Source organism: Colias eurytheme, chromosome 24 (assembly GCF_061535395.1).
Source record: "Colias eurytheme isolate Ceu_HAF_F1 chromosome 24, ilColEury1 Martin Lab GWU primary, whole genome shotgun sequence".
Lineage (NCBI taxonomy): Eukaryota > Metazoa > Arthropoda > Insecta > Lepidoptera > Pieridae > Colias > Colias eurytheme.
In genome coordinates this window covers 1,208,747-1,234,564 of record NC_143003.1, presented here as the reverse complement: position 1 = coordinate 1,234,564, position 25,818 = coordinate 1,208,747, and the positions used below count along the sequence as shown (strand labels likewise).

The following is a 25,818-nucleotide window of genomic DNA, read 5'->3' as shown; positions in this document are numbered from 1 at the left end:
TATTCCTGAGCATACTCAAGCGTAAGAGAAAAAAAAGACTCGATTAGTAAAGTATTTCGGTCGCTATCGTGTTAACAAGAAAAAGGATCCGCACATACAGACACACGGACGTCCAAGACAGAACTTTTTTAAACTGTTTTTTAACTAGTTTAAATAACAAAAATGACATCAAAAATATCATGAACGTTAAAAATAGTGTTTTTTCTTAATATGAGTGTGTATGTATTATCTTACAAGTGCAATGTATGATACATAAAGACATTTTAAGTTTGAAAAATCAGATGTTTTGCGCGAAGTGACAGTAGTACCCACCTCAACGCTTCGCTTATGAGGCGTGCAATAGATGTTGGCCGATTCTCAGACTTACCCGATATGCACAGAAAATTTCATGAGAATCGGTCCACCCGTTTCGGAGGAGTATGCAGACTAACATTGTGACACGAGAATTTTATATATTATACGCTATAAGGTCGAAAAGGTAAGTATGAGTTGGAGTAATTAAAAACAATCGAATGTAATATATAAGACGTTTTTTTAAATAAAAAATTGTTGTTTACAACATTTAATATGTTTTGGGGAATATTATAGCTTTTTAAAAAAAAAAACGTGACGAAATAATATTGTTTTAATTACGACTGAGTCGTAATTTTTGTGAGCTTTTTATTATTTTTTAAGTTATAAATTAATAATTAATAAAAAAATAATTAATAATAAAATATTTTAATTATCCCAAAAACCATTACAATCCGTTTACCCATTTTTGAGTTATAACTAACATATCAATATATATATATGTTAATATTCTTTTTCAGCTGTAATCTGATTAAAAACCGGCCAAGTGAGAGCCAAGTCGAAAATTTGCAGCTACGACAGACGGCTGTATCTTTTGATTGCGTTGTTTAGAAGTTTGATTTTTTTCACCTTTTCTCGTTCTGTTAAAAATCCGTTAAAAAGATAGGTCCTTAATAGGGCCATAAATATAAATATTAAAGTAATTAGCATCTTATAAGTAATAAAACATGATATCATTTAAAAACTTAATTTTTATGTTTACACAATACAAATAGTTTAACATTAGCGTTTTATAAGGTCAGTGTGGTATCTATGTACCTACATTGTATATAAACCAATAAATAATATTGATTAGTATAACGTACTAAATAATAAAAATCAAAATACGAAAAGTTATAAAGTTTTAAATCGTTCATCTTTGACGTAATAATAACTAAAAACTTTTTTATTATTCAGCGTTTAGCATTATTCTTTGAGAACTCTTAAAACAAAAGATAGGTAGTTAATTATATAATATTATGTAGATATGGTTCTTATCTATAACAAAGTACATATAAAAATTAGAATTACTTTCTTCCAGGTATGCATAAACGGCTGAATCGATTATGACAGAACTCTTACCTTATAAATAGCTGATATTGTAATATCTTTCTAATTTTATGTAGGTAATTAATGTGATAATAAAAATAATAACGATTACATAATATAAAAACCACCTTGTTTTTCGAAAAATGAAGTAGAATGAATGATGATTTCATCACGCAACACAGACGAAACCGCGGGTATCGAATAGTTCAAATAGCACTGACATATCTTCTGTTTACACATTCAGGACGTTGACCCACACGTATCGTTTATATTGTATTTTAATATATTATCTTTATGTATAATAATTTTTATAAATATATTTTATGTACTTCTGTAGTTTCTATGACGGTTTCATACAAGCTTTTTTTTGCCCTCTCTTCATTCACGAACAAAACGTAACCGTTGCAAAAATATTTTTAAATCAAAGCCAATCTTCCTTCCTATGCTTAATCTTTATTCGTTTTAGGGCCGATTTTTCAATGCTTGGATAAAACTTATCCGTCCAATAAAGTAGACGATAATATTAAAATGTCACGTAAACTGTCAAATACGGGAAATAAGAATACGTTTTTAAAATGGTATTCTTATACATTATTCGACGAATAAGTTTTATCCAAATAAAAATCGGCCCATAATGTTATACATACAATAAAAAACATTACTGAGTACCCCATTATTGGCAACAAATGTCTATCTACATTTTCTTAGAAATGTTAACAAAAACAAACTAAAGGAAAACAAAACATACTAATTAGAAGATGAGAATAATTCAAAATAATAATATGTACTAACTGTTTCTTGTGACTTTCTTTGTAATAAGTTCATTGTTTCGATTAGGACTAAAGTTTACAAAAAAAATGTAGATACTTAATGATTATTACCGTAATACATTCGTAGAAATTGCTCCAAATCGGATAAGCCGTTCCTGAGATTAACGGTACAAACAAAATTGGAATGATTGGTTCTGATTCTAGTCCACAAATCCTACACTAGGAACCATATTATTATATGTTTGTTTCTTTACGGCGTAAAACCATAGAAATTAACATAAAACTTCTGTTTAAAAACATATCTGATTTGGTTGAATTTAAACTAAACTAACATCATAGAGACGGAAGATCTTATTAGGTACTAGCTGCTCCGCGCGGTTTCACCCCCGTGGCTCCACTCTTGTCAGTCGTAGCGTGATGATATATAGCCTATAGCCTTCCTCGATAAATGAGCTATCTAACACCGAAAGAATTTTTCAAATCGGATCAGTAGTTCCCGAGATTAGCGCGTTCAAACAAACAAACTCTTCAGCTTTATAATATTAGTATAGATAGGTAATTATCTTAGACAGAGTTTAATAATGATTTATTCTTTATATGTATGATACTATTGGTCCGCCCCGGCTTCGCCCGTACCTACATGTTTAAACTATCCTATCTCTAAAGTTGAATCGAACTGCACATGGTGTGCGAATTTTATTATAATCGGTTAAGTGGTTTAGTAGTCCATTGAGGACAAACTTTGTGACGCGAGATTTTATTAAGATTATTGATGAGTAGTAGTTAAATGTTAAGAGATTTTTCCATCACGGTCGAAGCCTAGCCTACGGAGTCATTCAATACCTAACCATAAGAAAATCATCTCTAGAAGTCTCTATCTGTTCGACTAAAACAGTAGCTATAGAATTTATCATACTCTAGGTCAAAAATTATCTATTAAAAAAAGACATGTGGCACTCGGGGACTGCCGCGGTAAAGCTATTGTATAGCATGCCTTCAAGCCACACCTCCGTGTCCGTCGGAGTGAAGAGCGTGAGGTTTTTTCGTTACGGAATTTCTGGATTCAGTCCCCGCGCTCAAGGCCCGCGATAGAATCTATGCAATAGCTTAACAATATCAGTCACTATTAACTATAAGCACATTTTTTTAAGTAGAGCTCTTTTATTATAATGCTCTACTTCTAGAAAGTCTTATGAAGTCTAACTGTGCCCCGCGGTTTTACCCGCATTACTCCACTCCTGTCGCAGTTAGCGTTATAGTATATAATATAACCTTCCTCTATAATATTACCTTCCTCGATAATATTACCTTCCTCGATAAATGGGCTATCTAACACGGAAAGAATTTTTCAAATCGGACCAGTAGTTCCTGAGATTAGCGCGTTCATGCAAACAACAGCTTTATAATATTCGTATAGATTAGGTAATAAAAATCGTAGTATAAAATTTCTAATAATATAATGATTGGATTGGATTATTATTTTGTGAATGAGATAAAACGCAATTTAACAATGTATTACTTCATAAGAAAGGTTATCGATAAATGCGATTTGCGAACAATTAAATTTCTTGTAAACCTATATATCATATTGTATTAACATTGTAAAAGATTATCTAATCTTCTATGTTAAGTGTAACAATGACATTGTTTTAAATAATTATATTCATATTAGGGCCGATTTTTCAATGCTTGGATAAAACTTATTCGTCGAATAGTGTATTAAACTACCATTTTAAAAACGTATTCTAATTGCTCGTATTTGACAGTTTACTTGACATTATAATATTATCGTGTAATAATTAAAGTGAAACTTTTATTACATCGCCTCAAACTTTTTGGTCTGTGTAGCGCATGTCGCGTGTATCGCGGCTGCCGAGTAGGTATACCTAGTACCTACTCGGCAGCCGACCGTCACGCGACATGCGCTACACAAAGCAGTGTTCGGAACCGTTCGAACAGTTTCACTTTTACCGTGGTTTCATAAAACCACACAACATTTTTTATTGAACGGATAAGTTTAAAAAGAGCGTGTGTGCCAAGCACACGTGTCAGAAGTGAAACTTCTTTGGCAAGATTCAAAGATGCCAAAATCGTCGCCTTACTCTATGACGTGACGGCATTGCCATGATGCCTTGATGCATTCCTTGAAATTTTACTCTCAACGCGCCTAAATTAGTTTCACTTCAAAATTGTAGGCTCTACAACTATTTCCATTCCAAATTTCATCCAAATCAGTGTATCGATTTAGAGAAGAAAGTAACGTAACAGACAGACAGATAAATTTATTTCTATTATTATAACTTAAGGGCTTGGTCTAGTAGTGCAAACAAATGCATCCTGTCATCCTATATGTAAATAATACAAATGTACTAAGGGAAAGTTGCTCCACTTAATTTTTAAAAATTAAATCATTCGTATAATTTAATATTCGTAATAAGTACCAAAAATGACAATTTGAAACAATTTTCGTGAAAATTACACCGGGTGATTTTTTTTTATCAGTACACAAAATTTGCGAATACTTTCTATTGATATCTTCAACTTCATGTTTATATAACTGATCAACTTTTACAAAGAAATTTGTACGAAATATAAAAAAAATAAGCTTTCCATACAAAATGCATAACTCTATACATTTTTTTCGACCTAAGTTTCTTAGTGAAAGTTGTTCAGTTTAACTAATAAAACGGATAAACAAATTTTGTATTTAATAAAAAAAATGTAATGTTTGTGTTAAAAAATTATAAAATAGAAAAATACGCAAATGAAAACAAAAGATATTTATTTCTGACTAGCTTCCGCCCGCGACTCCGTCCGCGCGGATGTCAGTCTTCGCGTCTTCTACAGATTTATTATATTATGTATAATATATAGATTTATATTGATAAACCTAATAAATCTTTTGCTAGCATTCTGATGCTTTATCGGTTGCACTGGATTTATCTCTTTTTTTTCAATCGCTTGAATGATATAGGATGGGTCCTTGATGGGCATCGAATGCTGAAGTCTCGAATCAATCAATTCTGACAGTAGGCAATTTATGTAAAATCCAATAATGGTCCATCATTTTATTTTGCCTAAACGTTACATACTTTTTTATATATTCTATTTTATATATTCTATTTTATATATTTTATTTTATATATTCTATTTTTAACGAATGATTCACTCCAGTCCAAACAGCAAATAAGCAGACTTCTGCTTCTGCAACGTTTAGTTGTCCCTGAATTTGGAAAAAATAGTCATGATTCTTATCTATGACAAAAGTGTTATTTTTTGCATTGTATTTCAAATATTAAATTTTTTTTTAACCGCATCTTCCGCATTCATGTCTTTTGCCGGAATTAGAGCGTATACGCACTATGCGGGTAGCCGCATTGCGGGTAGCCGTCCGGCTGACCGCAAGCACAATTATGTACGTAACCAACTACATCTGCTTTGCTAATTACATTAGAAATCAACCTAATATTAATATAAAAATTCATTCTTGCCCTAACCGTGATAAATTAAACTGTTCATGTCAACAAATCACTAAAGTATCTAACACAAAATATCTCGGAGTAATCATAGACGAACGTTTGTCGTGGCATCTACATCTAGAACTCCTCATGACAAGGACTAGAAAGTTTGTATGGTTCTTCAAGACCCTAAGACATGTCGCAACTACAGATTTGCTGAAAATTGTATATGTGTCACTTGTTCAATCGGTGCTTACATATTGTATTACGGTATGGGGAGGGGCTACCAAAACAAAATTTCTAGATCTTGAGAGGGCACAAAGATCTTTACTTAAGGTTATCCATTTTAAACCTTATAGATTTCCGACTCAAGAATTATATTCAGTGTGTGATGTTCTTACAGTTCGAAAGCTTTACGTATTAAATATTGTTCTGAAACAACACAAAAGTTTAAAATATGATCCTAAAGTTGATAATAGAAGGAGGAAAACATGTGTGGTTCCCAATGTACTTGTTAAAACCGCATATGCTCGAAGACAACAGGCTAAACAATCTTCTTGCCTATACAACTTAATAAATAAAGCCTTAAATATATACCCTAAAACAGCGAAGGAGTGTAAATTGCAACTAATTAAATGGTTAAAAAATAAAAATTATGAGGAAATAGAAGACTTATTAAAATTAAATAAAATAAATTAAAAAAAGCAACATATTATATAATATACACACTACACACACACTCTCTCACAAACACACACGCACATTCACACACTCACTCACACACACACACACACACACACACACACACACACACAAAATATACACTCGTTCTGTTCCCTATAATACATATATCTAAATAAATTTTACATATTTCTCTTTATATAAGAAAATGTTATTCGTGTAACACTTAAGCATAATGTACTGTCGGAAGAGCGAGATGTCCTAACACAAGCATTTATTGCTTAAAAGGATGTCTCAATGACTGTTAAATTGTAATACTATTTGTTACAGAATAAATATTTTTGATTTTTTGATTTTGATTTTTTGATTGATTTTTGATATTCATTTCTATGCGCACTGCGATGCGGCTACTGCAGACCGCACAGTGCGCATAGAAATGAATATTCCGTACATAATTGTGCTTGCGGTCAGCCGGACGGCTACCCGCAATGCGGCTACCCGCATAGTGCGTATACGCTCTTAGACATTTAACTTCTACTAGTCCCATTTTCCCTTTTTGATATGGGAGTGTATAAAGTAAATTTTTTAGATATTTCTCGTTATACTTTTAAAAAGTTATTATTGTCATTTTGCTCATTAGGTAAAGTAATTTCGATATCAGTTTTAAGTTTTTTGATACCTGCAATAATAACGTCATAATCGCCTGCACATACTTATCGATTACACCCTGTATACAATCCACCATCCACATTCATAATGTTTTCCTGTCCTCCTCTCCTTTACGCTGTTCACCGATACATTTTAAATGAGTAAATCTGCTACCACTGAAGGATGTTTCATTGTGATCAGCAAATTTTCACCACTGTTGTCGATTATTTGTTTTTCATTTTTAATCAGCAATTGGGAATCATCAGTTTTGTTTTTTGCAGATTGGTGATGTACCCTAACAATACGTCGAAAAGGGAAAGCATCAACGAATTATCGTTTTCGTCCTCTTTTTTTATTCTTCACGTCTCTGTTACTTCTGTTTGTTTAGTTCTCAACCCCACTGAATTTTGATGATGTGATGATAATCCATTCGTTTTAATATTGGTACTTAGAGTTTTTTGGTAGTTTTGTAGTTAGACTAAACTAGAAATGGTGGACTAAATTTGTCAGCGCGTCTGTAAGATCAGAATATAAAACCAACATCCTGCATTTAAGTTACAAAATTAATAATCAAACAACATGCCGCTACGTTGAAAATGACTAGAAGAAAAAATTAAAACACCTCGGATCAATTTTGGAGTAAACAAATCATTTTCCCCGTATGGGGATTTCCCCGGATGAACTTGGGAAGTTCAAGTTCTCAATACAAGTTTATATTATATTTTGTATTTCTCAAACGAAAAATAAACATTTTTGGAACTTCAAAAAAATTATATTGTAAGAAAATTTATGAGCTTACTTTAGTTCTAAAGAAATATACATCCCTTTACTGACACCCCGTAAAATAAAGAAATTGTTGCCAATCACCTTTGCAATCTATTTGGTTTCATTAACTTTATGTTCGAAGATAATTTTTTTTCTAGTAGTTACTAGTTACACGCGTATTTTTTTCGTTTATTTTCCATATCGAAATCAAATGTTTAAAAATACGAATATTTGCACAAAACTAAGATAAAAATAATCAATTAACAAAAATATTAAATTTAATGAAGTAGAGCAACTTTCACTTCGGTATGAAGGAAAATCGAGCGTAGAGCACACGTCAGAACGCTCCGGCCCAAGGAGCGCGACTAAAGAAATTCGCTAGGATTTTTCCTTATTATTTTAAATATTTTTTTAATATTTAAAGAATTATCAAAATTCAAAAAAAAAAATTTTTAAAGGATTAATACTCATTGGTCTTCAACCAACTCGAATAAATTAATGGAAAAAATAACTTTTAGCAGTATTTGTCAATCGATTTTGTAAGGCAAAAAATGGGAAATTTAATGAATTTATAACGCTCTAATTAAGAAAATCATAAGTTTTTCGGCAATTGTATTCAGCAGTTTTTAATAACGACTATATAAGGATAATAATGCGCTGATCAGATTATGTAAATTGTAATCGGTTGCAACGTAGTGAGTGCACAAACTTAGCTCGAAATGATTTTGGGGGAAAGAGACTTATCTTGAAGGCCTGATTAAGGTAACATAAAGTAACTTTATAAATGTGAAAAAATTCACGCGCATTGCGTATATAACACTAATTGATAAACAAGAAAAAAAAATTCAGTTTATCATTTCATTAGCCGGGAAAAAATTGTCAAATAACTTGTTGAAAACGCAATTTTGCTAGACTGCAGCCTTAAATGACATAATTAGTAGAAGTATCTCTATAATTCGATATTATAGAAATTCTTTCAAAACAAATTTTGTTAAAAAATTTAATGAGAGAAACAAATTAATGACTTGATAATACATTAAAAGCTACATTATTTCCTCAAAAACGCTGTTTTATTTGATAAATATGAAAAGGCCTTTGAACTGTTAATTTTTATTTAAAGATTATCTTAAACTGAAGTGTGTGTAACTTTAGATAACAGCATCTTTTACATTACGTAGATATGAATTATACATTTTGGTATATTAAATTCATTTTATAAAGTACTAGCTTTCCGCCCGTGGCTTCGCCCGCTTTATCTAAAACCTAATAAATTGTAAACTAAAACCTTCCTCTTGAATCACTATATCCAATTTAAAAAACCGCATTAACATCGGTTGCGTAGTTTTAAAGATTTAGCTTAAATCTTTACTTTTAATCTTTCTTAAATCATTTAAGCATACAAAGGGACATAGGGACAGACTAAGCGACTTTGTTTTATGCTATGTACCTAGTGATAGTCTGAATTTTGATTAACATCTGAAACGGTTGGTACTATGTATTTTAAAAATTGACTTTTCTTCCACTGCTATACCAATAATTGTATTTTATTTAGTAGAGCAAAGATTCTTTCTTCAGTTTCCCAATCATTTATGGAGCAAAATAGTTAAGTCAGCTAAATAATAAGTTTAAATAAAAAATTTTTTCATAATAAAAATATAATGTAGTCAAATTGAAACCATTTTATTTGAAGTTGGTAAAAAATTGGTTCTTACTTACAGTTTATTATAGTATAATATGTATTATCACTAATTACTAAATAGTAAAACAAAGTAGCTTTCTCTGTCCCTATAAAACTACGCAACGGATTGTGATGCAATTTTTTTAGTAGATAGAGTTATTCAAGAGCAAGGTTTTAGTATAATAATATAATTTATTAGGTTTGGAACAAAGCGGGCGAAGCCGCGGGCGGAAAACTAGTTTCAAATAACGTGTTTTGATTACAGTTTGGCATAAATTGACATAATATTAACTACACTTTTAACTTAAAATAAATATTTAAATATTATTTCTACAAAAATATAACATTAAAGCAGTATTTATCACTGATGAAAATACATCAATATAATATCAACATGACCATAATACTGTATCAAAAAACATTCGCCTTAAAATCTACGATTGAATGAAGTACTTCCCTATATAACAACATATAGATAAATAAAAAACCAACTACTCCCTAACAACATATAAATCATAAAGCTACTCTTTAGTAAAAGTAACTTATTTACATCTCAATATAAATAACACGGAATATTACCCAACAATATGTAATCAAGTTGTATTCTAATCAACAGCAATTTAACCTTTGTCACCTCCTAAATAAATAGTTAAAACAAACTTAGATATAACGGATTGGTAATTTGAAAATCGAATAGGTAGATGGCGCTGCATCTATATAAGGAGGTGGGGGGAAAGTTTGAGTGCATTTGCCGTTGAGACGTCGTGGCAGACGCGCGTAGTATTCGTATAGACTGATTTAATAGTGATAACCCCTAAATATGGGGACGAATAGTTTAAGCTTTAGTGTTATTTTATTGCTAGCGGTTTTATGGAGGCCAGCTTTAAGTGGTAAGTTTCATTTTGATAAAAATGCAGTCAAGTGTACTTTTCTTTTGTATTTTATACAATATATAGTTTTTAATCATAATGTAGAGTCGATCATTGAGAAAAATTTATGAAATATAATGCACGTTAAAGTTTCATTAAGTTCCAATAAGTTTATGAGCTATTTAGTTTAACCACAATTTTTTTATCTAAAAGCTCTGAGCCAATTTTAAAAATAATTTCAATGGTAACAAGCTTTATTAATTAATACCTAACTTTATCCCGGAAATCCTACGGGAACGGGTTTTTCTCTGAAAACGCGGGCGAAGCCGCGGGCGGAAAGCTAGTAGACTATATTTTTTTATTTTTATGCCCGGTTAACATACGGGCACGCGAATGGTTTTTAAAGGAATAAAAAAAAATATTCATAATTGATAATTTTTCTTACATTACATGAATACCATACTTATGAAATATTTTTCCATCGTCCTGATAAAAGTATAATGATTGGAGTAATGCAGAATTTTCATGATTATAAATTGCATTTTATCCTATGAAAATAAAAAATATCCTTATTAAAACAAAGTAAATCTGTAAGTTTGGACCATAAGTTGCTCCATGTATTTTGTACACTTTAAAATAAAATATAATACATATAATGCGATATTATTTTGGTTTCTTACGAGAGACTATAAAAATTTTATAGCAGTGTAATGTAATATGAATTACATTAAATATTATTTTATGGCATTCTGTAATATTTAATCCAGAAAATTTCTACATAACTTTATTCATAAAGTTAATCCACCACTTCATGAGATGCTAATGCAAAGATATTTAAAGCGATAAGTAAAAAATGGACAATTGCAAAGTAAGAAATTATCACAACATCAATTGTTGGAATTGTTAGAAATAATGGAATCTTTATTTATGAAATTTATCGTTAATTAACGATAAAGTAATTTTCTTCTTTGTAACATTATTGAGAGGTTTGATTTTTATGTAAGTAAAAAGTAAGATATAATTAAAAGTCCACAAGAAACAAAACCTCATTCAAAACTCTTACGTAATGTTTAAAAGGTGTCGCTTTCATAAGAAAATAAACTGTTGCTAACACTGATAATAATATATTCGCAATTAACACCGAGATAATATTCAACTTTGACCCGAGATACCGCTATCAATGTCACTGTCAACATCCACCGAGCGAATTTGAACTTTAATACAATGACATACAGTTCAATATCCAAGATTAAATTGTATTCGCGAGAAAGAGTCAACATGGAAAGGTACAAGTTGTGATAAGTTTATTTTTAAAAGGCATATTTACAATTATTAAGAAAATTGTATTTTCTTAATAATATGAGCTTTCAGACATGTATTGACTTAATGCTAATTACTCGAAAAGTAAACAAGCTTATCATTTTGAGAGAACAAAGAGATAATAATACCTTTGTCCAGGAACAAAGGATTATTTAACTATCCATAAACTTAGAGAAATTCATAATAAAAAAATAACGCGTCTTTAGAAATTTTAAATCTTATCGCATCGCTTTTGTTAATCCGCACCTTTATGTAATGTTGTTTTTAAATAAAATTGGTTTTAAAAACTGTTATCAACTTAGGTGTATCTTTTTCGTTATTATTCTGAGTTAATTTTAATAAATAAACTGTTTGGATGAAGAATTTAAAAATACCGTTTTTGAAAACGTATACGACGAGGAATAATAATATATCCGTTACTCCGTTACTCTCAGTTCCGCTATAATCGAGTTCTTGTTTTTTCCCAAATCCTCCAATATTATTAAATTAATTTTATCTGTTGAAACCTTGGCAATGACCACTGAAGATAACTTTCCATTGTTACTTATCTCTTAGCATTTGACCTGTTTATCAAATATTCGCGGTATAAATAAATGTTTGTGCTCTTCGTGTTTTCGATAAATACCTTATTTTGATGTTAATTTGCAACGTAACTTGTTGAATGTAGGTATTAATTTTTAATGTATATATTTGTAACTAGCTGTCCGCCCCGGCTTAGCCCGTGGTACATCTTTACTTTTCTCTCCGTAAGAACCATACACGTGCTTGAAATAATATTTAAAAAAAGAACGAAATCGGTTCTGCCATTCCGCTTACAACAACAACAACACATTTGGCGATTCATTTTTATTTTATAACATTTTATCAAAATCGATTCTGTCGTTTTTGTGTTTAGTAACAAACATATTATAACCTTTTAGTTTCTCTACCCTATTTCGGTTAGTGATTGATCCAAAGATATCAAAAACTTCCTCGATACCTACTTCAGCAAACGTTTATAACTAAAGTATCAACGATTCGAAATACTTTGGTATTTTCAGGATTATTTAGTCGAAGTCCACTTATTTAACGTTGCCGTATTAAAAGTCCTTATTTCAATCATAAGGTGACTGATATAGTGATCTATCAACGCACAGCCCAAACTACTGGACGTATCGGGCTGAAATTTGGCATGCAGGTAGATGTTAGGACGTAGGCATCCGCTAAGAAAGGATTTCTTGAAATTCTTGCGGGAACGGGGAAAAACGGGGATGCACGTACAAAGTCGTGGGCAGAAGCTAATAATATGATATTTAGAAAGAAAGAAAGAAAGAAAGAAAGGAAGATCATTTATTTGACTCCACAATAATAATAAAATATTTACATAAACTGTGTTCATCTTACGACGATTTCACAGTTAATTGTTTCGTACTATATGACATTCAGCAAACCCATAATAAGAGCCATAATATAACAGGTGTAAAGTGTAAATAAACATACATAATAATATAGACGTCCCTTCGCGGATGCGTCCGCTCTGCACTGATTGACAAATTATCCGTGATAACGTGGGAACTATACTGTTGAACATACTTATATATAGAAGTATAGGATACCTATGGAAAAATTTAAAAAAAAATGTGTGCGTGTACTAGTGTACACGTAAGAAGTGAAACTTCTTTATGACCTTATTTAAAAAAAAAATAATCTATACTAATATTATAAAGCTGAAGAGTTTGTTTGTTTGTTTGAACGCGCTAATCTCGGGAACTACTGGTCCGATTTGAAAAATTCTTTCGGTGTTAGATAGCCCATTTATCGAGGAAGGTTAAGGCTATATTTCATCACGCTACGGGCAACAGGAGTGGAGCCACGGGGGTGAAACCGCGCGGAGCAGCTAGTTTACTATATGCAACTTTACAGAAATACGTCGAATCACGTGTGGTAGGGATAAGAAAAAGATGGCGCGTAACGGAAAAATGTCACGCGTAACGAAAAAATGTTACACTAAATTTTTTCCCACCCCGATAAAGAAGTTTCACTTTAAAAAACTTCCAAAAAGCAAGCTTACATGATTACTTTGCTAACTTACTCTACTGAAAATCTCTATATCTGTTAAAATATTAGTTAACACTATCTATAGCATCTTAACGGCTTCGTATTTTAGATCTTAAAGTAAAAGATAATAACAATCCATACTAATATTATAAATGCGAAAGTAACTCTGTCTGTCTGTCTGTTACTCAATCACGCCTTAACTACTAAACCAATTTGCATGAAATTTGGTATAGATATATTTTGATACCCGAGAAAGGACATAGGCTACTTTTTACCCCGGGAAATAGAATAGGTTTTATCCCGGAAATCCCACGGGGACGGGAACTATGCGGGTTTTTCTGTGACTGCGCGGGCGAAGCTGCGGGTGGAAAGCTAGTATTATATAAAACACTAGCTTACCACCCGCGGCTTCGCCCGCTTTGTCTAAAACCCAATAAATTATATACTAAAACCTTCCTCTTGATTCACTCTATCTATTTAAAAAAAAATCTGCACCAAAATCCATTGCGTAGTTTTAAAAATTTTAGCATACAAAGGGACATAGGGACAGAGGAGGCGACTTTGTTTTATACTATGTAGTGATATTGTTAACAACAATAACAGCTATTCATAGTAAATTATATTAGTAGGTATATTGTTAAGATTTCAATAAATTCCACCCCGGTCATGATATGATGAGATGATTCGCAGTAATTGGTAATCGGAGTTATATGACAGTAATAAGACTGGGTTCATCTTCTTATATATAAAAATGAATCGCAAAATGTGTTGGTAAGCGCATAACTCGAGAACGGCTGAACCGATTTCGATAATTCTTTTTTTATTATATTCCTTGAAGTACGAGAATGGTTTTTATGTAGAGAAAATGTGAATTTGAACAATTTTTACCACGGGCGAAGCCGGGGCGGACCGCTAGTGATATAATAAAAATAGTAAAGAATCGTTATATAACCTTCTACAAGTAGAGTCTTACGCCTATTTTTCTTTACTCTAACTACTTTCAAAAAATGATACAAAAAATAATCATGTTGATTTATCATGAGTGTCCTCTTTATAAGTTGATCAAAAAATCTCCTTTTCAATGCGTTAAACATTCATAAAATTAAATCTATGTACTACATAATTTCATCTATGTATTGTCAAAATATTACTCGATTCCTGATACCTAATTGTACTTAATTCTAATTTTGCTAGGCACATAATATTAAAAATAAAATAAAATAATATTTATTTGCTTAAAACATGGTACAGAGATATCAAAATATTTCGATTGTTCATCATGTTTTGCTTAGTCTTAAGTATGCAAATACTGTCTCAATTTATTGAAATGAAATTACTTTACAATTAATTGACAAAAAACATTCCAAAATAATTACATTTTAAGGCTCTATATACAATTATAATAATTATTAACATTTATGGTCATTATTATAATTATTGTATGTATAGCCTATATTATACAATATTATATTCTTGAATAACTGGCTTAAATTATGTATTTTCTTGTGATCACAAACAAAACATTACCAATATGAACAGACAGGAGTCAAGGACCTTAACCACTGGGACCCCAAATACGAGCAATAAAGTCCCCTCAGCAAATTGGGTAATTGCATAAAACTGCGCTTCGACCATTGTAATCGGCTTGAGGATTGAATCGAAATGTCTAGAATGTGTATAGGCTGAACTAAATAAAGGAATATGCTGATTAAAGTACTTTATGTATCTTTATGTAATTTCAGTTTGAAATGTTTAGTTCTAATACAATTGTGTTCAAATTCAAATTACATTTATCCACAAGAATGCAGTTACAAATAGGTGTTGTTATTACAATTATCAAATACAAAAACAGTTTTAAGCTATTGCATAGCTTCTATCGCGGGCCTTGAGCGTGGAGACCGAATCCAGAAATTCCGTAACGAAAAAACCTCACACTCCCCACTCCGACGGGCACGGAGGTGTGGCTTGAAGGCACGCTATGCAATTATAGCTTTACCGCGGCAGTCCCCGATTGCCACACATCTTTTTTATGATTATTTTAACACTAAAAGTTGTTATGAGATGTGATAAATAGCAAAATCACTTAATTTTTCAATGAACACCCAAATGCGCAAGAGTTAGATCTTAAAGATAGAGTCAGTAGTTTGAAATAAGTTGCTATGTTTTGTTATTGTATGTGTAAAGATTGTATTGTTTGTTCGATTTAAAATATCAACAAAACCGTATATCCAACGTCGTAACAACAATCGTAACATTAAAATCTTAGATTAAAATAAACATAATTTGAATTTGAATTTATTTAACATCTTTGTAACGGAGAAAGCTATCGAAGAAATATAGATTTAAATATATTATATTAAATACTAGCGGTCCGCCCCGGCTTCGCCCGTGGTACCTCCATGTTTAAACTATCCTATCTCTCAAGTTGGATCGAACTGCACATGGTGTGCGAATTTTATTATAATCGGTTAAGTGGTTTAGGAGTCCATTTAGGACAAACATTGTGACACGAGATTTATATATATTAGGATATATTTACTAGTCAAAATGAAGTAAATATTATTCATTAAACACTCTATTAAAGAATGATTCACATGTTTGCATACTCATGACCTAAAGACCCGTAACGGAACTAACTTTGTTGATCCACGATCTGTACCTTGACCCTAAGTTTGAGATAAACCGAGGAAATGGACCTTACACTGATTAGTTTATTTATTTGCAAATTTTATGAGTTTTCCTTTCAGCAATTAATGAACGATTAGAATTAGTAATTGATTATATTTATGACACATTTATGCAAGGTTAATTCAATTTATATGCGGTAATTAAAAATTATATAAGATTACTAATCATATAAATATTTATGAGCGATCGATTTGACATAGAAGAAGAATTGATCGGTTTGATATTATATTTACAAACCACTTGATCTGATTTCGCTCAGATGCCACTGAAATATTAAAGTAATAAATACAAGCTTATATTATCACTAGCTTTCCACCCGCAGCTTAGCCCGCACAGTCAAAGAAAAACCCGCATAGTTCCCGTTCCCGAGGGATTTCCGGGATAAAACCTATCCTATTTCCCGGGATAAAAAGTAGCCTATGTCCTTTCTCGGATATCAAAATATCTCTATACCAAATATCATGCAAATTGGTTCAGTAGTTAAGGCGTGATTGAGTAACAGACAGACAGACAGAGTTACTTTCGCATTTATAATATTATCATATAGTATGGATAGGTATGGATTATATTTACCGACGAATAGTCTTTACGAATAATGGTAACCAAATAAAAACAAATGTAAAATCGATCATTAAATAAATATTTAAATATAATAATAATCATCTAAATGTTTTAAATTCTCATGGTGGTAATTTTAGTGAACTAATCAAAACAATTTTATTTGTTTCAGACAAATGCTCAATAGCGTGTAAAGGATGTAAGTATTATAATATTGTACTCTATTATATATTTAATTTTATAACTTAAATTTATTACCTAATTTCAGTTATTAATATAACTAAATGCTATAGAAAAGCTTATAAGATCTTGGGTTCGATTCCCGGTGCATAATAAATTAAAAATTATAAGTTATAGAATTCCATTTCGAAATCAAAGAGACTTAGTGTAAACCACAGAATAAATACTATACCCAAAATATTCAAACACAAAAATATTTCAATTATTTTTCTTTCTAACAAAGATCTCACGTAATTCGACTCTTCGAAATATTTGGAACGACTCATAAGAAAAATGGTTCAATAATAATAATTTAAACCTAAATTCCCCTCCAGCTCCATCATCACCAAGCTTTCTCAACGGACACACGTACAACTATGGCGTTGAAGGAACCGTCTCCGTTTACTTGACTGGAGCAAATAAACAGGAGACAAACGTGAAAGTTTTCGGTCAAGTCTCCGTGACGGCGCTTGGTAACTGCGCTCATTCGCTTAAAGTCAGCGCTTTGGCTATTTCTGGTCCTGGTGGCAAGGTAAGATGTGCAATATAACTTCACTTAACTAAATTGCTTGTATAAACAACGAAAAATCTTAATAATTTAAAGCCCTGTTACAAAGATCATAAAATTATCAGATTCAGAAAGTTTGTTCATGTGGTTATGTGGTTCATTACATTCTCAAATTGTTGCTAGGCAACAATTGAAACTTTTTTTGATTCGATAATGAGCAATAGTGCTTTCTTAATAAATGAATAATTTTGTTTCTACTTCTTGTCCTGTTTTATTTTATTCACACGATTTATGAATTTACAGAAATACCCCGCACCCAAAGGCATTGACAAGGTCGTACAATTCAGCTTCCAAGATGGCCGCGTTGGATCTCAAATCTGCGCTGAGGATGGTGACACCAGAGCTTCTCTTAACATCAAGAGAGCCATCATTTCGCTCCTGCAGACAGAACAGAAATCATCTACACAGGTGAAACTTTTTAGCATGTTTAAATCAGTAATAATTTACACACATATATAATTTGTGCCTTTATTATGAAAGTTGATATTTAAAACTATTTGAATAGTCTGATTAAAATGCTCGCAAATATAAGCAAACTCTAGTAATAATACTGGATGCGTTGCTGATAACAATTAGCTAATTACCTTTGCATCAATCAATAAACCTACCACTTCAATTATTACAGTTACAGCTAACCTTCTCTCTCTATCTATTATCGCTTCATTACTTACACCTAATTTACAATCATCACCATCTACCTTACCTTCTAGATCGACGTGTTCGGCGCTTGTCCCACCGACGTGTCTTCCTCCCAAGAGGGTTCAGCTGTACTCCTGCACAGACGCCGGGATCTCTCCCGCTGCGCCTACCGGGAACAGGGCAAGAACGACCTGATCTCTGCTGTGTACAACCCTAGCGCTGTAAGTTTGTTATTTTAACTAATTTTATTCTAAACTAGCGGTCCGCCCCGGCTTCGCCCGTGGTACATATTTACGTTTTCTCTACATAAAAACCATCCTCGTACTTCAAGGAATATAATAAAAAAAGAATTATTGAAATCGGTTCGGCCGTTCTCGAGTTATGCGCTTACCAACACATTTTGCGATTCATTTTTATATATAAGAAGATGTTGGAAAGCTAAAAATATAAAATACTTTCTTTAGCAAGTTAAAATGTAAATTAATAAATGTCAATGTATAAGTAGAACGTAGTTACATAGTAATAAAAATAAAAAATTGAAGTAAATATAAATTTATTGATTCTGATTTTACTGCATTAGAAACATCATAATATTATCTAGTAGTTCAAAATTATTGTGATTTCCTTTACTTGAAGTTATCACAATATCACGTTGAAACGTAATTTTTAATACTTCCATATTTAAACAGGTTATTAAGAACACCCAGATTCTTCAATCTGCCCTGACTGTCGAGACCAAAGTCAACAACGGTATTCCCGAGAAAGTGGCTGCTTCTGAAGACTACATTTACAGACCTTTCTCTGCTGGTGACAATGGTGCTAGAGCCGCTGTCAACACTAAACTTACCCTCTCTGGAACATCACAAGGAGGTGGCAATGGAGGTAAGAATTATTGTTCTGAATAAGTTCATGATTATTAAAAGACAATCGGAAAATGTAAATTTATATGTTAATGAAAAATTGGTTGTGATCTTTTAACACGGTCGATGATAAGAATTGCCGTCATGCAATAGATAGACCGAATCTGCAGTTATTAAAATATTACAACAAGTCTTACGTATTAATATTTTTTACCAAATCGCTTTGAAATATTTGACATAATATTACAAATTCTGTCTTTACTCACATGTTCATCATTAATATTTTCAATTCTTAATTCTCATATTTTTTTTTATAAAATAACCAGGCAACTGCCCCGAAAGTCGCACCATCATCTTCGAGAACCCCCACCAAGGTACGCCCGACCACAACAATGCGCAGAACGTACTCGTTGCCATCAAGGAAGCATGCAAACACCTTGGTACTGAAGCTGGTTCCAAATCTGCTGGTTTCTTCGCTCAACTCGTTAGGGTTAGTATTGGAAAAAATAACATCTAGCTATATTTTCTGTTAAAATTTTATATTTTGTATCATGACACAATTTTTATAAGAGTTAAGTTTTTTTTTTAATTCAGACAAAAAAATTGCTTTGCTAACACTACTCATTTTTTACAGATTATGAGATCTACAAGCAAGGATGACTTGATGAAAGTCTTTGGACAAATCAAAGGAAACAACCTCGAAAAGTAAGTTGATCTTTTCTCTTCTATTTTATTCGTTTCACCAAAAATACATTGATTGATAGTTCTGGAATACTTTGTTTATTGAACATCAGAATCGAACAAATAAAAATAACGATTAGAATATATTTTTAATTACCTACATATTATAATGTGGTCGTTTAAAAATATTCGTAACTCCGGGATTGCGTCATTTTCCCGGGTTAAAAAGTAGCCTATGTCCTTTCTCGGGTATCAAAATATCTCCATACCAAATTTCATGAAAATTGGTTCAGTAGTTTAGGCGTGATTGAGTAACAGACAGACAGACAGAGTTACTTTCGCATTTATAATATTAGTATGGATTAATTTTTTCAAATCTACTTAATTTACTTTATAAATATAACGGCATATCATCACTGTATTGTTTAACATATTTTCCAAACTCTGTTTTGACTAGCCATGTCATTGTATAACAATTGTAATTAATATTATTATTTCAGACGCGTATTCTTGGATGGTCTGCTCCGCGCCGGCACAGGTCCCAGTATCGAGGCCTCTATCCAGGTCCTGAAGGGCAAACAACTCTCTGCCCTCGAAGAGAAGCTGGTCTTCCTCTCCCTTGGCAACGCCAGACACGTCACCAGCGATACCATTAAGGCTGCTGCTGTGAGTTTCAATTTTGACTTTACTGTATTGCATTTAAAGTTTGTAATCTATTGTATATTAATGTAAATAAATTGACGTAGCGGTTCACTGGTTAATCATGAGTCTTGTGTATATTTAAAGTTAAAATTTTTATGATTCAATTTACTACTAATTTGTAGTGATTAGCTTTAGCTGCGATGCTGAAAAAAATATTACTTATCACTTTATTCCTATTTGTAATTTTAATGATATTTAAAATTTCGCTCTAGAATTGATAACTAAAACCGGTTAAAGACTTAATGTTGGATATTCCTTCGTTACCGTTCTTCGTTTATTAACGTTTTTTAATTTATTTATTTTTTCATAATCACTAATTAAAAATGTAACTATAGGGTCTATTGGACCTTCCGGATGCACCCAAAGAAATCTACCTCGGAGTTGGAGCTCTCGCTGGAGTATACTGCCGCGCTCATGAATGCCATTCCAGTAAGACGGAGGGAATAATTGCTCTTAGCAAGAAATTCGCAGCTAAACTGCAAAACTGCAAACCTAAGACGAAGGTTGATGAAGACAACGTAAGTTTAAAACTAATACTTATGAACTTACACAAAATGAAAGTCTGACATCTGATAGATAATAACAATTAATTATATTTACAGTTAATGTTACAAATTACATACAATTTAATCAAAAATGGAATAAGAACTAGCAGCATATTTTGCTTTAATTTATCTTTAACATGAAAAATATTACAGTAATGGTTAGGGAGCCAGGTGCAAATTTGGTTAACTATTTCCTCTCAAGAGATAATTCGTCAGACGCCTCAGAATATAGTATTATAAAGCCTCGTGAACGTCAGCTGGCGCTCGGTTGGGGGGGTGAGCGGTTGTAGCCTCCCACGCACATAGGAAAAAAAATACATTCTTTCATTCATTTCCTCTCAGCTAAAAATTTGTCAAATTGTAGCTAACCCAATATCTAAACGAAAAAAAATAGTCAGCTGGTTACAACATGGTGTATTATACGTCAGCTGGTGTCTCGAACATGAAAGTTAAATTTAAAGAAAAATTTATTTTCCGTTATTTCCTCTCAAACAAAAATTTACCTGATGATAGCTTATATGTAACTGTGGATAAATATATATGTCAGCTGGCTGTATCTTGGTGGAAAAACCGTCAGCTGATACGGGAGGCTACAACCGCTCTTCCCCCCAACCGAGCTCCAGCTGACGTTCACGAGGCTTCATAATACTATACTTTGATGCATTTTACTAATTACCGCTTGAGAGGAACTTGGTCATAAAATCTGCTGCTGGCTCCCGGACCATAAAATTTCAACTGGTTACAATTAAAGTGAATTAGAAAGGAATCCTTGTCTTTACTTTCTTAATTTGTCTGCAATCTTTTCAAGATCAGTACGTGTTTCACGTAGAATTACTATATAAAATATATATTATTTAGGTGGTAGCAGTACTGAAGGGTATCCGCAACATCCGCCATCTGGAAGACAGTTTGATCGACAAGCTCGTGCACTGCGCGAACGACAACAACGTCAAAGCCCGCGTGAGGGTCGCTGCTTTGGAAGCTTTCCAGGCTGATCCTTGTGCTGCTAAGGTAACTATTAACAACTAAGAATCGTATGTGATTAATGCCGGTCAATGGGCATATTGAAGGTAAAGAATATGGAATATATAGCTTAAAATACAAATGATTGAAACGTATAAAATTTCTAGTATATTATATGCCTAGTATGACTGTCTAATCCATATTAATATTATAAATGCGAAAGTAACTCTGTCTGTCTGTCTGTTACTCAATCACGCCTAAACTACTGAAAACTACCGAACCTTGAGAAATATGTACCACGGGCGAAGCCGGGGCGGACCTCTAGTATAACATAAAAGCTATGAAAAATACTATTTATAAAAATGATAGATTAACCTCAAATAGTACAAAATTAAAAGGCGCTTTTCAGAAAGGTTAGCTCTTAACAGAATAGATAAGAAAAACATTCAAAGCAATATTAAATGCCGTATTTAATTTTAATTGTAATTGGTTAAAACTTTTAATAAAATTCCTGCTCTATTCTGTTCATATAGTTAAAGAAGACCGGTCTAGACCTGATGAAGAACAGGCAATTGGACTCTGAAATCCGTATCAAGGCATACCTTGCCGTGATCGCTTGTCCTTGTGGCAAATCTGCCAATGAAATCAAGGCTTTGTTGGACTCTGAACCTGTACACCAAGGTATGATTTTCTCATATTATTAAGAGTCGTATAAGTTTCGATTTCATCATTTATTCAGTGGAATTAAATCAGTTGATTTAATTCTAATGGTACAAACCTGTGAATTCAAACAATTCTTCTTTCTACGTGAATCTCTAGATACAAGACTGTTTCCTAATTGGTTACCTCCTTTTTTTCGTGTTTAGCCTTATTACAAATCTATAGGATTGTAGAAAGAATTATTAAATAATCCATATTCAACAGTTCAATAAAATCAAAATTTAGCTTAAATAATATCTAATTTTTTTAAAGTTACACTTTAGAAGCAACGTATTTGACCAAATAAAAAGTGTAAAGCGCGTATATTTATACAAACAATTGAATTCCAGTCGGCCGTTTCATCACCACATCACTGCGACACATCCGTTCATCAGCCAACCCTGACAAGCAGCTCGCCCGCCAACATTATGGACTCATTTCCACTCCCAGCAAATTCAACGTTGATGACAGGTAATTTTCTTATTTTTCTAATGATAATATCGCAAAAAAAGAAACGTAAAAAATGTATATACTGTTAAAAAAAATTGGTTGTCTGTAAAGTCGGTTTACTGACGATAGTTGAACGTGACAACGTCCGATTGTGCTTCTTTGTCGCTCGTTCCGCGCTCTCGCTTGCACTTCAAGCCTTACATGGAACGCCTCAGAGCGAGGTAACGCCGCATGAGTCATATTTTTTCGTGCGTGCAGCCGGCGCTATCGAATTATAAGACGTTGTTACGTCATAAATATTTTTGTTTTTTAAATATACTTACGCAAATGATTTCAGTGTGGATGCGAATGAATTTAAATTTAGTTCTACTGAAATATTATAATTTTAACAAAAATTTTATGTAACAACAGGTTAGCTAATACAATAAAAATTTACTAGCGGTCCGCCCCGGCTTCGCCCGTGGTACATATTTCGCAATAAAAAGTGGCCTATGTCCTTTCTCGGGTATCAAAATATCTCTATACCAAATTTCATGCCGAAACATTAAGCACTTAGTATTAAGCCCGTGCACCGACATCAAACCTTTTTAATAAATAGCACATATAAATAATATGTAGTAAATAATAATGTCAAATCTTTTTTATTTCTTACTTTTCCGTTTTGAAGTCGGTTGTTTTTAACGTAGTTATTTTTATTAGTGAAGATTAAGCTTTCCGTGCGATTAGAGCTTTTTATGAAAATTAAGCTCTCCGTGTGATTAGAGCTTCTTGTGAAAATTAAGCTCTCCGCGTGCGATAAGAGATTTTTGTGAAAATTAAGCTCTCCGTGCGATTAGAGCTTTTTGTGAAAATTAAGCTTTCCGTTCAATAAGAGCTTTTTTGAAAATTAAGCCGCCGTGCGATTAGAGCTTTTTGTGAAAATTAAGCTCTCCATGCGATTAGAGCTTTTTGTGAAAATTAAGCTCTCCGTGCGATTAGAGCTTTTTGTGAAAATTAAGCTCTCCGTGCGATTAGAGCTTTTTGTGAAAATTAAGCTTTCCGTTCGATAAGAGCTTTTTTGAAAATTAAGCCGCCGTGCGATTAGAGCTTTTTGTGAAAATTAAGCTCTCCACGCGATTAGAGCTTTTTGTGAAAATTAAGCTCTCCGTGCGATTAGAGTTTTTTGTGAAAATTAAGCTCTCCGTGTGATTAGAGCTTTTTGTGAAAATTAAGCTTTCCGTGCGAATAGAGCTTTTTGTGAAAATTAAGCTCTCCGCGTGCGATAAGAGATTTTTGTGAAAATTAAGCTCTCCGTGCGATTAGAGCTTTTTGTGAAAATTAAGCTTTCCGTTCGATAAGAGCTTTTTTGAAAATTAAGCCGCTGTGCGATTAGAGCTTTTTGTGAAAATTAAGCTCTCCATGCGATTAGAGCTTTTTGTGAAAATTATGCTCTCCGTGCGATAAGAGATTTTTGTGAAAATTAAGCTCTCCGTGCGATTAGAGCTTTTTGTGAAAATTAAGCTTTCCCTTCGATAAGAGCTTTTTTGAAAATTAAGCCGCCGTGCGATTAGAGCTTTTTGTGAAAATTAAGCTCTCCATGCGATTAGAGCTTTTTGTGAAAATTAAGCTCTCCGTGCGATTAGAGCTTTTTGTGAAAATTAAGCTCTCCGTGCGATTAGAGCTTTTTGTGAAAATTATCCGTGCGATATGAGCTTTTTGTGAAAATTAAGCTCTCCATGGGATTAGAGCTTTTTGTGAAAATTAAACTCCGAGTGATTAGAGCTTTTTATGAAAATTAAGCTTACTGTGCGATTAGAGCCTTTAATGAAAATTAAGCTCTCCATGCGATTAGTTTTTAGTGAATATTAAGCTTTCCGTGCGATTAGAGCTTTTTATGAAAATTAAGCTTACTGTGCGATTAGAGCTTTTTGCGAAAATTAAGCTCTCCGTGCGATTAGAGCTTTTTGTGAAAATTAAGCTTTCCGTGCGATTAAAGCTTTTTGTGAAAATTAAGCTCTCGGTGCGATGAGAGTTTTTTGTGAAAATTATAAGCTCTCCGTGCGATTAGAGCTTTTTTGTGAAAATTTAGCTTTCCGTGCGATTAGAGCCTTTAATGAAAATTAAGCTCTCCATGCGATTTTATGCGGTTATCAATTCGGCCGGTATATTTTTTTATGTATGTACACCGATTACTCCGAGGTTTCTGAACCGATTTACGTGATTCTTTTTTTGTTCGATGCGGGATGGTGTCGAATTGGTCCCATAATTTTTTTCGGATAGGCCCAGTAGTTTTTATTTTATGAGCATTTTTGTCTGTACTCGATGACTAAGTTGATATGTAGCAAGTAACTTTGATTCACTTCCCGGTAACCGATTGAGCTGAAATTTTGTATACGTATGTAAATTTGATAGCGATGAAACATTATCATGACATGAAGCTGATTTGATGATGGAATCGGAAGGTGGCCATAGGAACTCAGTAATATATTGACTCAACTTTATCGAGTTTGGGCTCGTTGATTTGAAAAATAACTGCGTTAAAAACAACCGACTTCAAAAACGGAAAAGTAAGAAATAAAAAAGATTTGATATTATTATTAACTACTACTTGATATTATTGTACATATATTCCGGTCCGCCCCGGCTTCGCCCGTGGTACAT

General features: G+C 32.6%; 1 protein-coding gene across 1 annotated transcript in view; it reads left to right on the top strand.

Moving 5' to 3' along the window:
• Positions 1-10,130: 10,130 nt before the first annotated feature.
• apolpp (retinoid- and fatty-acid binding glycoprotein apolipophorin) overlaps positions 10,131-25,818 on the top strand; it is a 42,694-nt gene continuing 27,006 nt past the window's right edge. Inside the window, exons 1-13 of the mRNA XM_090115714.1 lie at positions 10,131-10,270; positions 17,025-17,051; positions 17,407-17,603; positions 17,883-18,047; positions 18,350-18,499; positions 18,968-19,160; positions 19,465-19,628; positions 19,773-19,843; positions 20,320-20,485; positions 20,857-21,039; positions 21,925-22,077; positions 22,563-22,710; positions 23,079-23,199. Of these exons, the coding sequence (XP_089971840.1) occupies positions 10,201-10,270; positions 17,025-17,051; positions 17,407-17,603; positions 17,883-18,047; positions 18,350-18,499; positions 18,968-19,160; positions 19,465-19,628; positions 19,773-19,843; positions 20,320-20,485; positions 20,857-21,039; positions 21,925-22,077; positions 22,563-22,710; positions 23,079-23,199 (1,808 nt within the window). The 5' untranslated portion in view covers positions 10,131-10,200. The remainder of the gene's footprint in view (positions 10,271-17,024; positions 17,052-17,406; positions 17,604-17,882; positions 18,048-18,349; positions 18,500-18,967; positions 19,161-19,464; positions 19,629-19,772; positions 19,844-20,319; positions 20,486-20,856; positions 21,040-21,924; positions 22,078-22,562; positions 22,711-23,078; positions 23,200-25,818) is intronic.